General features: G+C 45.9%; 2 protein-coding genes across 2 annotated transcripts in view; one reads left to right on the forward strand and one right to left on the reverse strand.

Moving 5' to 3' along the window:
• EXOC4 (exocyst complex component 4) overlaps positions 1-15,204 on the reverse strand; it is a 390,126-nt gene that overhangs the window by 195,549 nt on the left and 179,373 nt on the right. Inside the window, exon 10 of the mRNA XM_072356793.1 lies at positions 2,530-2,626. Coding sequence (XP_072212894.1) covers positions 2,530-2,626 — 97 coding nt within the window. The remainder of the gene's footprint in view (positions 1-2,529; positions 2,627-15,204) is intronic.
• Positions 12,013-14,935, forward strand: LOC140248595 (uncharacterized). The gene is made up of 7 exons (XM_072329450.1): positions 12,013-12,055; positions 12,336-12,427; positions 12,519-12,620; positions 13,410-13,516; positions 13,735-13,848; positions 14,000-14,118; positions 14,283-14,935. The coding sequence occupies exons 1-7, from the start codon at positions 12,013-12,015 to the stop codon at positions 14,933-14,935; spliced, it is 1,230 nt and encodes a 409-aa protein (XP_072185551.1).

Consider the following 15,204-nt stretch of genomic DNA (forward strand, 5'->3'; position numbering starts at 1 on the left):
ACCTCTCTGGGCAGCTGTTCCAGCACCTCACCACTTTCTCTGTAAAGAACTTCCCCCTGACATCCAACCTAAATCTTCCCTCCCTCAGCTTAAAACCATTTCCCCCTGTCCTTCTATTATCTACCCTCATTAATAGTTGACTCCCCTCCTGCCTGTAGGCTCCCTTTAGGTAGTGGAAGGCTCCAATGAGGTTACCCTGCAGCCTTCTCTTATTCAGGCTGAACAAGCCCAGCTCCCTCAGCCTGCCTTTATAGGGAAGGTGCTCCAACCTCATCATATCTGTGGACCTCCTCTGGACCCTTTCCAACACTAGAAGCACTCGAGTTCCTAATAAAATCAGCTAGGCTGTACTGTGTTAAAACTTCTCTGCCAACACACTTATGTGAACTTGACAGGAATAAGAAGAAATACTTTGAAATAAAATATTGATCTTTCTGAATTCAAAACAGATTCATTTCATGCCTGTGACACCGATGGAAACTGACTGTGACAAGCCATAAGGAGCCTCAAAAACAAATGGAAAATAAAACAAGTGAAAACTTCACACCTCTGCAGCAATTACCTCCTGGAGGCCTTTATACTTAACATGATAACATCTAGAAAAGGGTGACAAAGATCTAACCAACAAGCAATGGATGGAAATAATTGCACATATCGATACTTTTGCCAATCCCTTCATACTCAGTATTTCCAAGTGACAAGCAGAATCTTACAGCCAGTTTTAACAGGAGCCAGTGAGTAAGCCAGTTTGCTGGTAGGACAGTCATTGCTTTGACTTCCATCAGAACCACAGAATCACAGAATGGCCTGGGTTGAAAAGGACCACAGTGATCATCATATTTCAACCTCCCCTGCTATGTGCAGGGTCGCCAACCACCAGACCAGGCTGCCCGGAGCCACATCCAGCCTGGCCTTGAATGCCTGCAGGGATGGGGCATCCACAACATCTATGGAAGGAAGAAAATTCCATGAAGGGAATTACTAAAGAATGAAATCTATTGCTATGCTCATCTTAAATACACTGCCAAATTTGAAGACCATGAGTTAAAACTAAGACTGTAAGGACCCCTGTAAAATATCTATTCTGTTAAAGATTAAGGCAAGTAAAATTACATTTGAAAAGTTTCTACGCTGTTGACTTGCTCCCAGACTCACCCCATTCAACAGTGAGTAAAAGGTAAGCTGGGTCATGGAGTGTTATCTTTCGTTTCATTCAGTTGTTGATGCTCCACTCAGGAAGTGAAGATGTTGCAGATGGTTGGTGAAAGTATATATATATATATATTGCAGGCAGATAAATTAAATGTTGATGTAATTATTTTTTATGAAGCACATTAATTCTACTGCATATCTTGCAAGCTGGTATCAAAGGTGAAGTGTTTGTGAGAAGTGTTTGTCAAAGCACTTGAGTTTGATTTGTATGGCAAAAAAAAACAACACACCAATAAAACAGAAAATGAAAAGAGAGGAAAAGGGAAAGGAAGTATTTCACCAGTTTCTAGTAGTTGTCTTGAATAGCTCATTGCGTCAACCACTCCTCCTTTTCTCACAACAAAACAGATGAAAAATAAACATTATGCTCTAGCAAAGTAATTTCTAGCATGTTTCTTTCAATTTAAAAGAGATCGGTGTTGAAATAAAATGTGTTTATGAAATTATCATTACAGGCATCTTGCAACAAATAGAGAGCACGCACATTTCCTTCTGCAAAGGGAAGATCTGAAACAGCCATCAAATTGTAATATGTCCTCAAAACAGGTGCAGTTGTAAACATTATTCCAGTATCTGGTGTCATGATATCAGAAATACAAACAGCAAAGGAGGGAAATGCTCTCTGTAGACACAAGCAGTGAATAGGAAAGGATGTGTGTGACATACAAGGAACAAGCAGAGGTGGAAGGCTGACATAACTGAGAAAACTTTAGTCTTATTTAACTCTGGCAAAAGTAAGAGAATGAACTGTTAGATTGCAAAGTTAAAAAGAGCAAAATTAAAGCATCAGAGGTGAATGGCTTGGTGAGAGGAGACTTATTACAGACTTGTTTAAAGTTCCAGCAGTCCTTGATTAAGCTCTGAATTTCTATGATCTTAATAACTGGCACAGCTCTTTAGATCACACATTTAATTTTCAGTCCACAGAGCACACTTGTTTGTCAAGGAACAAACTTACCTTGCAGTTCATAAAGTATCCTTCTGACTTTTTAAGCATAATAGCAAGCAATAAACGATTTATGACAGGATGAAACTAAACTCTTCCTAGCTAGTCAATAATAAATGACACTGTTCAATGGGAAGGGGTCACCTAGGCAAGCATTTCCACCTGGAGTGTTAGTTAATCTTGACAATGATGTAACGAGCAATGGCAACGCTCTCAACTGGTGTTTACTTTTTACACACCTCCACAAGCCACAGATACACACACACTGCTAGGGCATGTGACCTCAGAAGTCACAGTGTGCCCATAAATAGAGTTAATTCTATTTATCCTCATTATTTTCATAGCAGAACTATGTAGAAAGCTTCACTTACCTGAGGAGCGGGTGAAAGATGATGGTGATGTTTCTGGCTCCTGGTTTGCAGACGAACTTGGATCCTCCGCCTTCGATTAAATTATCATCTGGTCCTCCTGGAAAACAATACGGAAGTTGTTCAACAGAATCTGAACGTCCCTTGATTTTCAGACAGTAACTGATAATTAGAGATTTAGCTTTGTCTCTAAGTGTGATTACACTTAACACTACTCTCGAGAGTCCATTTGGGGCTCTTGAGAGTCCATTTCCTACACTGAGTTTTGTAATTTCCCAGCAGAAGTCTCCATTACCCAAATGAAGGTTGCATACAAACAGGCTCTCAGCTATGGGAAAAATAGATGTGTTGAGCTTGCTATGCTTTTGGGAAGTAAAACAAGCTCAGAGAGTAATTTATACACATCGAGCACGGGCTGCGGGGTTTCAAGTGGCATGAAGCACCCATCTCCTTGTCATTGCAGCTGAAGCAAAGGCACTTCCATCAGCAGCTCCTAACACCAAGATACATTAAATCAGGATATTGAAACAGGAAAGAGGAAGACAAACACTTAGTCTACGTCTCCTTGAACTCTTTCATTTCCTGAGTGCAACAAAGACAACTCCTTACTCTTCCAGAAGAACACATTTTAAAAGAATAGGGCAGATGCCTCTCACATTAGCATTTAAAATACCTGATTCTGAAATAAGCAGAAATTCACCATATAATGCCCCCATGCTTCAGTCACAAAGCTCAGACAATCTTCTTGCCCACATCATCCGACAAATAACCCTCTCAACTCTGTTTTTGGACTTGGACAAGGTTGCTATCCCAAATGTCATTAAGCCATTTTTATGTTGCATGTGAACTCTCCTTTAATGATTGAATAATAATAAATACAGGACCTAATCACATTATTACGATAACTTTACAGGCAGGAAAATGACAATGTACTTGAAATCATAACAACACCAACAGGTTATTGAATTTTTTGACCCTGACATACTTCTGCTTTAAAATGAGAAGAAGAATGTCTTCAAATTGGGAAGTGTGAGAGAAGGAGGAACAAAACCAACTACTAAGTGCCTACAATCCTCTTTTCAAAGTGAAGCTTATGTGCTTTTGGCCATTACCTGCAAACAATCTATAAAAAACAATACAAACAAACCAAACAACAACAACAAAAAAAACACCTTAATGAGCAGATTTAATTGGCTCTCCTGTTAGCAACTTCACGTCGATGCCCAAGGACTGAGCTGGTCACTCACACCAATTCTTTCATACCCTAAAGCTGTCCCTCCAGGTCAGGATTGTTCTGTACAAGAACTCACAGTGCAGATACAAACTCAAAGGTGTTGTTTCTGTGCCCTGGTGAGGCTGAAGATATTAAACTCCCTGTGGATTGGGCAAGGAAAACAGGAAACAAGATGAATCAACTGGCTGAGGTCAATGAGAGAAATTAAAACAAAGAAAAGAAGCTCCCTGTTCTTATTAACTATATGACCACGGGAAGTTTGCCTATACAGACATCAGCCAATGCATTTTGGATACTCTCCTATCCTGTTACAAGATCACTAATGTGTTTGGATTTGGGGGTCGGTTATAGAGGAATCATAGAATCATTAAAGTTGGAAAGGTCACTAAGATCATCCAGTCCAACCAACAAACCACCATCACCAACATTGCCCCACTAAGTCACATCCCTCAGTGCCACATCTGCCCTTTTCTTGAACACCTCCAGGGATGGTGACTCCACCAGTTCCCTGGGCAGCCTGTTCCAGTATCTCACCACTCTTTCTGAGCAGAATTTTCTCCTAATATCCAACCTAAAACTCCCCATACAGACACTGCAGCTTGGACATGGTGCTTTTTGATGCTCTCCACATCAACATAAGGGTTCGTGAAATACAAAGGAACAGCAGAGGACAGAGTCTATAAAACTTCACTGATTGAAGTTCAGGAACTCACCACTCAAAAAAGTTAATTTGCACAATATAACAGTTTAACCACAGAAAAAGAGGCACAAATTGTAGGAAAATTACTCATTTCCCCTGTTAATGTCAGACACTGAGATGCCAGGGGTGGGAAGGTCTGTGTCTAAGCTGACATATTGAGGAATCCATCCGAGCGTGAACTACTGAAGCAGGAAGCGAGAAATCCAGGCTCAAATTAAGGAAGGGGTGTTATTCTCGTTACACCAAGTCACCCTGTGCTGATCAATATTATTGACTGGGATGAACTCCATAGCAAGGAATAAAGCCATCTGTCTTATCTATTTGGCCATGTTATGTAAGATTTGAGAGCAGAACAACAGCACTGACAGGAAAAAAATATGCTTTTTTACCTTCTCTGCTCTTTGCTTTCAATTAATAATAATGAATGTTCCATAGGGAGGTGTATGCCACAAGGAAAAGTAATTTTGTTTGTAGTGAAATATTTTACATCCAAAAAACATCCCCAGAACACTGAGATGTAAATCTTATTCCCAATGATACCCTGTAAACACCAACAATACAGCACTGCAAGAGTTCTTGCTAACATCAGCAGCCTTCCATCCCTCGATGCTGCTGCTGTAACCCTATGGATCCTTCACTACACCTCTGCAGCCCAACATGAGCACAACCCCATTGGTGCAGATCATGCCCCAGACCAAGTCCTGTGCAGCAGACCTAACAGGTATGTTCCTAGAAATACACCCTTACTATCCTTCTGTCCTTACTGATTTTCTCCATTTCTTGCATGGAGGTGAACAAAACCAACAGCTCTGTAATAGCTGACTGCAGAGAATAATAAACAATCAGATAGCTTAGGTTGGAGGGGACCTTAAAGATCTTCTAGTTCCAGTGCCTCCACCATGGGCAGGGCTGCCAGCATCAGATCAGGCAGCTCAGGGCCCTACCCAGCCTGGCCTTGAATGGCTCCAGGAATGGGGCATTCACAGCTTCTCTGGGCAACTTGTTCCAGTGAAAAACAGGTAGAAATGATGGAAGAGGGAAAGAGCACCCCTTCTTCAGTCCTTATCAGATTATCAGACAGGCAGTTTGCACGGTCTCTGGATTAAATGTGAGCTAAGCAAGCAAATAATGTATTGCTGGGCTGTCCCACATAAATGCCATATCCCCATGAGCAGACTAAAAGTGAAGAAAACTTTACACTGCACGATGGAAAAGGAGTTATAAAGCCCACTTCCCAGTTAGCACTGAAGATTTTAAGCTGTTGTGTCCAACTTTACTGTCATGACAGCTCACTATAAGCAATGCCTACAGGACTAACCATCTGTGCTCACTGATGTACAGCATCACAAGGCACGCTGCCCTCCAACAACCGCTGGGACTGAGCATACATCATTGCTTCAGCAGTGCCACATTACACAACTCCTTCATTTGGATCACAGGGTTTTTCTTTAGTTTGAGGCAAGAAGTTATAACAGCCGTGTGTCACAGGCACTGGAACAAAACCTAAACGTTTCACAGCTGTCACAAAGTACTGTTGTTTTAGCCATTCTTTCTTAAGAGCACCGGCTTGTTGATTTAATCTGCCTGGTAATAAATTACAAGAGCAAAAAAAAAAGAGAGGAAAAACTTTGAGGTGAAGTGAAATTTGTCATACAGTTAATGGCATCCTCGTGCTGTGCTAGCAATGAAGTGTGCCCACCTGAATACCACTGCGAGTGGGAGTCAGAGATTGGTCCATTAGGAACACAGTTGAACGCTTCTGAAATGGAGCCAAGAACGTCACGCTTCAGTAGGAAAAAAATGTAGGACTACCAAGAAAGCCAAAATCCCTGCATGCACCTCAAGTCTGATCAAGCATGAATGCTGTTTCCAGTTCTCTATTCTGTTCGGTACTTTACTGGCCATGGTACCTCCCAGGACAATGCCATGTATGCACACTCAAGTGTCTCAGGTCTCAAAGTGATGATGGCAAGTGTTCTCGTCCCAGAAAAATGCAAGGAACCTTCTCAAGAGAGAAAAGAGAGACAACAACCAGCATTCTGTTCTAGCCAGCGAAAGAGGAAGAAGAAGGAAGGTATTTTTATTAACGAGCACCCAAGGAAGTCAATAAAATGCATTACAAATTTGTGACAACGCTGAGAAATTCATAGAATTTTCCAGGAAGATTATGCTTTGCTGATCCATTAAGTCAACACAAACACTGAAACCAGCCTTCAGAAAGTATCTCAGTACGCTTTATAAATGCATTAAGTTTCTTGTTGGTATTCCTCTATCTATTTTGTATCCTGAAGGAGCAATGATGACTTTAAATTAGATGCAGCACATCACATAAATTGTGTCTCCTCATTTAAAGATAAAACCCTGAAACACACTGCAAGGAGTTGCCTTGCACTGACCCACAACCTTGCAATTAATGTAGTGATGGTTACCTCCTATAACCAGGGACTGTCCCATGATGGGAGAAGACTGAACCAGGAGAAGGGTTGGGATTACACAGATATCCCGTAATTTCCACATCTGTCAGGATAACTTCTCTATCATCAAATTAAAAGAAGAAAGTATTATCAATTCATAAAACAACAGCAAACAATGAAGAAAAACAAACAACAAAAACAAGCATACTTTTAGAAGGTGAGATTTCATATATTTTCTGTATTCTACATCTCTGCAAAGCACCATAACACCTTGCCTAGCTGTTTTGGAGACAGGTCTATCTTAAAGCACTTTGCCCTCAGCCCCAATACACAGAATCATAGAATCATAGAATGGCCCGGGTTGAAAAGGACCACAATGATCATCCAGTTCCAACCCCCTGATATGTGCAGGGTCACCAACCACCGACCAGGCTGCCCAGAGCCACATCCAGCCTGGCCTTGAATGCCTCCATTTACTTCTCTGGCTCCATTTACTTCTCTGTGACTGCAAACTTTTCAGCTAAAAAAGTTCCAGGCACGTAGTGAACAATTCTTCTGCACCTCTCTGTGATCAAAGTGCCTTTCTTAGCGAGCCACTTCACGTTAATCTATGCAGTCATAAAAAGAATCAAAAAACAGGCTTTGAAGCCACAACAATCAAGCAATCAACACAGCTTGCTAATCAATGCCACCTCCTCCATCCTGAGCATCAGAGCAAATTTTGATAGGAGAAAAGGATTGGGTGTTACGGTCCTTCCCAAAAGTTCTTGATTACGGGGAGATCAACAGAATAGCTATTACCTGCATATCATCTTCAGGGTAAGGAAATAAAAATGTTCATTTAGAATGAAAGGAAAGAAAGCCTGAAGACAGAAAAGCAGGTTATTAGAAAACAGAGCCCAATAGAAAAGAACAATTGATCTGAGCTGCTATGGAACAATACGTGTGAGGTTATATAAACCAAGTCTCTTGCTTTTTCATTTTTGTACATTAGGGCTCAATTGTCTCCCATCTACACCTCCTCAAAAAGCCTCACGTGAGCACCGAGCTCTGTTTTCACCATACTGATTCACAGCGGTGAGTCAATGGATTGGTATTTATCTTCAAGTTCTTTATATAAAGAAACAGTCACGATTATCTTCCCTACAGTTCTTTTGCATGCCTTGAGTCATCAGACCTACTCGCATTCAGGTCCTTTCCCAAACTGCTCCAGGATACTTTGCTGTTTTGCACATTAAGTAACAAGACACGTAACTTTCCTACAGGGATGAGGGAAAGGGAAGGGGCAGAATCTGCTCTGCTCTCCAGACCCAACTCTTCATCCTTCCACTGAAGAATCCAGCATCCCTAAATTAGCCTTTGGGAATGCTTCAAGCACTTAGACCTGTAAGTAATATGATGGAATCTAGGCAAGTCCTCCTCGAAGCCAAGAACTATTCAAAGGAAAAAAATATTCAGCATCTCCTAGTAGGCCCATGAGTGCCTAGTTGCCTCCGTGCTTCAGTGCCAGCTCTACAGAAAATAACCATGAAACTTCCACATCCAAGGACCCTTCCCTTTGAGCAAACACGATCTTTGAAGCCTTATACTTTTATTTAGAATTCTGTTTGACAGACACATTGAAACACGACAATTCTCCATTAGTGTAGGGCAGTGTGAGGTTAATGCTTTCTGTTTCCGAGCCATGTTCTCTTCCCTCTTCGTTGGGCTACTCTGAACCAGCTGTTATGGGGCCAGTAACGTATCTGGAGCAGAAACTCAACATTACAAATAATACAATGAGGGTCATTTATAAGTGACTGATATAAAATTCTTCTGGAAAGCCCGACAAATGCCAACCAATCTAAGATGCCAGAGAAAAAAAATGAGAGATCTCATTTCTAGTGGCAGCTAGTGGATTATTTTAAGCAGACTGCTCTGCCTACTCCTATTTATGTTCTCTTTGCCTTCCTCATCACAAAGTGCTGTGGAGACAGCACTACACAACTAGGGTAGGTTGGCACTGGGTGACATGGTTTAGTGGTGGTGCTGGGTTGATGGTTGGACTAGATGAGCTCAGTGATCTTCCAATCTCAATGACTCTATGATTCTTAACTACTGCTGCTGACAGCAAAGCACCAGCCCACAGTTACCGTACATGGGGATCCTATTCCCTCTTGCAACAGGAGGGAAGGAGGTGAAATGTGCCAGGAAAAGAATATATACATATATTTCTATGTGTTATCAAAATAGATGAGAGTAACTACCGGCCAGTTTCAGTTTGAGGGTAGAAGCAATTAAAATAAACAAAGAAAAGGATGTATTATGTTTGCTTAATTAAGTATTCTTTTCTAATAATGGATTTCTAGACTAGGCCATCAAGAGTAGGGAACACGTAGGCACCTTCTACCCAAACCAACAGAGATCAGTAAGATGATGACATTGGCACTCAAAGAGATGCAAAATCATTGGGAATTAGATGGATAGCTACTTGAAAAACACTGGCTGTCAGTCCTTGGGCAAGGACTCTGCAATGGTAGGTAAGGAGCTCCCAGCTCCTAGTCTGTCCATCACTTGTCACCAGCAATAACACTGCACAGGAGACACCAGCACCAGTGCACATCCATCCCAAACCACATGGATCACATGCTTACATCTGGTCAGTTGGCCTGCCAGTATTTCTCTTCTTTGACAGAAAGGTGGGGTGACAATTAAAAAGAAAGAGATTTGAAGTAAGGGGGAAAAACAAAACAAAACAAAACAGGAAAACTGACCTTTAAGATTATCAAGTACATCACATTTCATTTCTGTACTATTTCCTTAACTGAAAAAGATCTCAGCAGCTCTCCCAGAAGCAGAGTATGGGGTGATGCTCTCTGCTATGGCTGCAGAGCAGCCTTCAAACTAGCAAGAAAAAGACAAATGTTCTGCAGAAATCCAAGCAGAACCAAGAGCAGATTTAGATTCAAGTCATGGGACCAATGGCTTCTATGACTATGATCACGTTTCCAGCTTTCAGTGTCCCAAGGATGGAACAGACTCCAGCATTCCTTTGATAAAGCTATTTTGAAAAACAATGTGGACAGAACAACAAAGGTTTCATTCCCTCTTCTTAAATTTAAGCTTTCCATTTAACAGAAAATGGCCTCAACTGACCAAATGGACTGCCAGTAGTTTATGACTGCACCACCTCTTCCAGCCACTGCCTAAATTTCTCCCTGAAACAACTTCTTTGCTTGCCTTTGACTAAATGCCATCACCCTTTATTGCTAAGTACCAGACTTCACTACAAGAAGCTGATTTGGATGCAGTCACATAGCTGATGCACAGACATATCGTTCTGCTGATGTTCCCATACCCAATCCTTTTACTCTCCCCTATACTCTCTTGTCTGAGATCCAACACCATATGCATTTAAATAAGTTGTTATTTAATGTTTCAAAACCTGATTTATTAGATGCTCACACTCCATCTGCCTTGAAAAACTGCTGCATGCCTTCAGTTTCACAGGCTGTACAAAAAGGTTGAGGTACAATTTGACTCTACTTTATCATTTGGTCAGCGTGTCAGCCACACATGTGAAGTCTCCTTTTGGGTACTGAATTTGTTTAAAATGCAAACCTCTCTTTCTCCTTTTCTTTCCTTCCCAGACCAAGGAATACAGCAGCTACCACTTTGATTAATGTATTTGTCAGCTTACATATTTACTATGTGGTTGCTTTCCCTAAAACTACTGCGTGTAGAGGTAAGCTCTTGCAAAGCATGGCTGCAGCACAAACCCCACTTCGAAGCCAGTAAACATGCTAGAGCTAATGGACTGTGATTACTTACACGCTATGTACACTTTTCGGCTACTTCCCTCTGAAAGATTTCTTTCTCTTAACTCCTGTAGTGGAAATCGCCTCAGATGTGCATTTTTTATCCTCCTGACATGTTTTCTTACAGTTTTAATGTCAGGAGAGAAGAAAAAAACAACAAGCAAACAGAAAGCAAGTGAAAGAAGACAAAGATACGTCTTGACATACAGTCATTTACGGTTTTATATTCCAATAAACCGCTTAATGCCAACACCACCCACACTTCAACTTCCTATTTCCAACTGAAAAACTCATGGCAGTGGTAGACAATGGGAGACAACTATTGTACTATTGTATCCAGATCTGGAGCCCGCAAAACAAGGACATGGAGCTGTTGAAGCACATAGGAAGGCCATGAAGATGATGAGAGGGCTGGAGCACCTCCCCATGATGACAGGCTGAGTGAGCTGGGGGTCATTAGCCTGGATAAGAAAAAGCTCAGAGGAAACCTAATGAAAGCCTTCCAGTACCTGAAAGGGAACTTAAAGGAAAGCCAAGGAGGGTCTTTTTCCAAGGATATGCGCAACAGGACAAAGAAAATCGGCTTTAAAGTAGAAGAGGGAAGATTTAGACTAGATATTAAAAAGAAATTCTCAATTGTAAGGGTGGTGAGACTATGGAAAAGGCTGCCCAGTGAGGTTGTAGATGCCTCCTTCATGGAACCATTCAGCAACAGGCTGGATGTAGCTGTGAGCACCCTGGTCTAGAGGGAGGTGTGTGTGTCTATAGTCCTGGCCCGTTTCCACCTGGGAGGTGATCCTTGACAGCCGTGAAGTAGAGGTATCCTTCCAAGGAAGAAGTGGTATGTTATTCTGGCAAGCAGACAACATGGAGAAAGGTGTTGAGCAATGGAGGGAATGAGCTGTGCTGGATCAAGTGTTTGAAGAGAAACAGAAACATCAGCCTTGAACTCGATGGCTTTTGTTGTTTGTCTCACATGGAAACATGGTTCTTTATTGAGTGGTACGTTCTGTGAGTTAGCATCATCTGAGATTACAGTGGGCACAGATTTGACAGAAAGAGGGGCGATCAACACAGCGTGTTGGGAGGAAATTCTTTCCAAGGTTGCCCAGAGAAGCTGTGGGGCTGCCACCATCTTGCTTGGGAGCCAAGGGCCCGCAAGGGCCCACAGCTGCCATGGGGCGGTGACCGTGATGTCACAGTGGGTGTCAGGGAGCGGCCATTGTGACACGTGCAGTTGGAGCAGAGCAAAGGCTGCCGGGCTCAGGCCGAGCATCAGTGCGGTTTGGTGAAGCGAGGAGAGAGCAGGGACTCTCGCAGTGCTCACTGTTAGCGCACATCATGTCCGAGAGGAAGAGGAAGGCCTCCAGCTCGGAGGAGCCAGGTGAGGCCACAACATCCCTGTGCACAGCTCCCGACGCTGGGCAGAGGGGTGCTGGGGCTCTGCCTGCGGCTGAGAGCTGGGAGGGGAGGAAGGGGCAGGCAGGAGCTCCCAGACAGGACCAGCATTGCCTGTGCCTGCCTCGGGTGGGCCTGCCACGGCCCCTTCCCCTCCACCAGCTCCAGCCAGCACGGCAGGCACAGAGCAGCAGTGAGGGTCCCATCGGGGTCACCAGGCCCCACCAGGTCCTCACTGCTGCTCACATTTGCTCTCTCCTCTGCAGCGTGCGTGCTGTGTCGCCATGCCGATGTCGACCAGAACATCGTCGGCCGCACGTTTAACCAGATATTATTTTGGGTCCATGAGTTCTGCTTGGTGAGTTCCCTCAAGCGATCCTGACCGCTTCCCGCTGGGATGCTGCCCTCCTTCCTGGCCTCATGAGATCCTGCTCTTGTCTCTCCTCCAGATGTTTGCCAACATCTCTTTTGATGAGACGCCCACTCCAGCGGGAACTCTGGGCATTGACAATGCCGCCCTCACGCGCAAGGTCAAGCAGGCAAACCAGCAGGTGAGGACCTGAACGGAGCAGGTAGATTTGTGCCAGGAGGGGCTCACATCAGCTTAGCCTGGACCCAAAGAAAGCAATCGCAGCCCTTCCAACCACATCCCAAAAGAAGTCCTGCCCATAGAAGATGACCCCAATCAGCCAGGCTGCTTTGTAGAGCGTGTCCCAGCATTTCCCACACCCTGTGCCCAGCCCAGAGCTGTGGGGCTGCCCGTGGAGGCCCAGAACCTGACACTGAATTTGGTCGTTCTGCTCTTTCCAGCAATGCTGTGTTTGTGGCGAGAGGGGGGCAGCCATCACGTGCGCAGAGAGTGGATGCCAACGGAGCTTCCACCTGCCCTGTGCCAAGGACAGGCAATGCATCACCCAGTACTTTGGGCAGTACAGGTAAGGGCTGTCAGCAGCAGCCAAGCCAGGGAGGATCCCGCAGGGACGGCTCCCAGCAGCCTGTCACAGCCTGAGCCAGAGCCTGGGGGCTCCATCCTGCCCCTCTGCCCTCCTCACAGCACTTCTCAGCGTGCCCATCCCTTCCATCTTCCCCCAGGTCCTTCTGCTGGGAGCACGGCCCTCGACAGACAGAAGCTCCAGCAAAAGGCACCACCTGCAGCATCTGCCAGGGGACTGTGGGGAACAAGGCATCCTACCGCACCCTGATGTGCCCATTGTGCAAACACACCTGGTTCCACCGGGGATGCATCCAGGTAGGAGCCCCCCCCTCACCCTGCAGGCACGCTTGCTGCTCAGCAGCACCAGGCACCGCTCACGCTCCCCTTGCTTGTGCTTCTCCTGCAGCGACAGGCCTGGAATGATGGCACGGCATTCTTCGGGTGCCCTGGCTGTCACAACAACAGCCTGTTTTCTATGGAAATGGCCGTCCATGGGATCCACATCCCCGACAGGTTGGTGTCCTTCTGCCAAATCATCCAGATGAGAAGGCGCGAGCGCTGGGCCTTCCCACGCAGTGTCTCGGCAGGCCTGGCCCTTGGCTGTCACACCAGCACATGCCTCAGCTTCATGGAGAAGCTGGAAATGGGGTTGGGCTGGATGAGATGGGATGACCTTGGGTCTCGTGCTGGAAACGCTGGGGACTCATCACTTTTTCCCGCTTCTTTTGTAGAAAACCAGGATGGGAGGAAAATCAGGCGTACACACCAGTGGTACGGAGGAACAGGTCCTGCGATGCTGTTGTGTGCTTCTACCATGGAGGCAGGTGGCAGGCAGAAGAAGAGGGGTGAGTGACCACAGCAGCTGTCTGGGGCTCTGCGGGGGATCTCAGCCTGAGCACAGGCTGGGAGAGCAAGGACTGAGCACCAGGGATGTGCCAGGCACTCCTTGGCTTGGCTGGCTTAGTCCTCATGCCCACAACCCCTTTGCTTCCCCAGGCCCTGGCAGCTGATCAAGTGCAGCTCCTGTAGAGCGGAGAACACCCACCGAGAGTGCTCCCACTCGTGCATCAGAATGAACATGTGGGACTGCGACAGATGTGCTGGCCTGGGAACATGTAAGGGGCAATGAGTTGCATGGCAGCGGGCTGGGCCAGGCAAGGCCTGGCAGCTCGTGCTCAGGGCAGCTCAGCCAGAGTCAGTCTGCCCCAGGAGGGATGGCAGCCTGTCCCTACCCGGGGCTACACGTTCCTCCCGCTAACCTTCCCGCCTCCCCTTACAGCCGCCAGCACCATCTCGGTGCTTGCTGCACTCCGCGCTGCCAGCCAGGAGAGCCTGCAGCCATCCCACAGCCCCCAGGAACCTGAGGACAGCAGGACAAGCCCCACCAGCCAGGTTGCACTGGGGCCATCGCAAAGTTCCCAGCTGCCAGAGACCAGCGAGCTGGGAACAGAACGTCGGGTGATGTTCTCAGCTGTTCCTGGACTTCAGGTTGAACATGAGGAGGGCCCAGCACACCATGGGAGCAGCCATACAACCACCCCGGGCACTGAAGGCAGCTCCCACACCTCCACCGGGCGGGACACAGCAACAGCCTCCAGAGCAGCCACTGCGGCTGCACGCAGAAGGCGTCCCAGGCAGCGGGGAACGAGCCGGACACAAAGCCGCTCCCCGCTGCAAGGTCGGGCCCCAGCTTCCCAGAGCCCGACCAGAAGACCTCAAGGCAGCAGGCGCACACCAGCTCCAGCTGCTCTGAGCAGAGCCCGCAGCACCACCAGACCAGCCACAGGGAGGTCCTTCAGGGCTTCCCAGCCATCAGATGCTGCGGAATGGTCCAGGCAGCCACGGGAAGCCCGCATGCAAAGCCGTTCCACAGCGGCACATCGAGCCACAAATGTCCAAAGTTGGCTCAGAAGAGGCTGCAGGAGACAGTAGAGGCTGTCCCAGGAATGAAGTCACTCCTGGATACAATATCAAATCCGCCCTCCACCACCTAGACCCCAAAATTACATCCGGGCCGCTGTTCCAACAGTGTGGTCTGTCCAGGCACGAAGACACTCCTGGGTGCAAGATCAATCCAACATCCAAAACCCTCCCGAAAATCAGTACAAAACTAGATGGCTTGGAAGCAGATCCAACAGTGGGAGGATACCAGGCATGAAGTCACTCCCAGATGTAACATCATCATCATCCCTCCACCCCAT

The sequence above is a fragment of the Excalfactoria chinensis genome, chromosome 1, assembly GCF_039878825.1.
Source record: "Excalfactoria chinensis isolate bCotChi1 chromosome 1, bCotChi1.hap2, whole genome shotgun sequence".
NCBI classification, from domain to species: Eukaryota; Metazoa; Chordata; class Aves; order Galliformes; family Phasianidae; genus Excalfactoria; species Excalfactoria chinensis.

Excerpts from the sequence above, each read along its gene's own strand:
- LOC140248595 (XM_072329450.1), top strand. The coding sequence starts at position 12,013 with ATGTCCGAGAGGAAGAGGAAGGCCTCCAGCTCGGAGGAGCCAG. Across the intron at positions 12,621-13,409 it reads TCAAGCAGGCAAACCAGCAG|CGACAGGCCTGGAATGATGG; the intron begins GTGAGGACCTGA and ends CTTCTCCTGCAG. Across the intron at positions 13,849-13,999 it reads TGGCAGGCAGAAGAAGAGGG|GCCCTGGCAGCTGATCAAGT; the intron begins GTGAGTGACCAC and ends TTGCTTCCCCAG.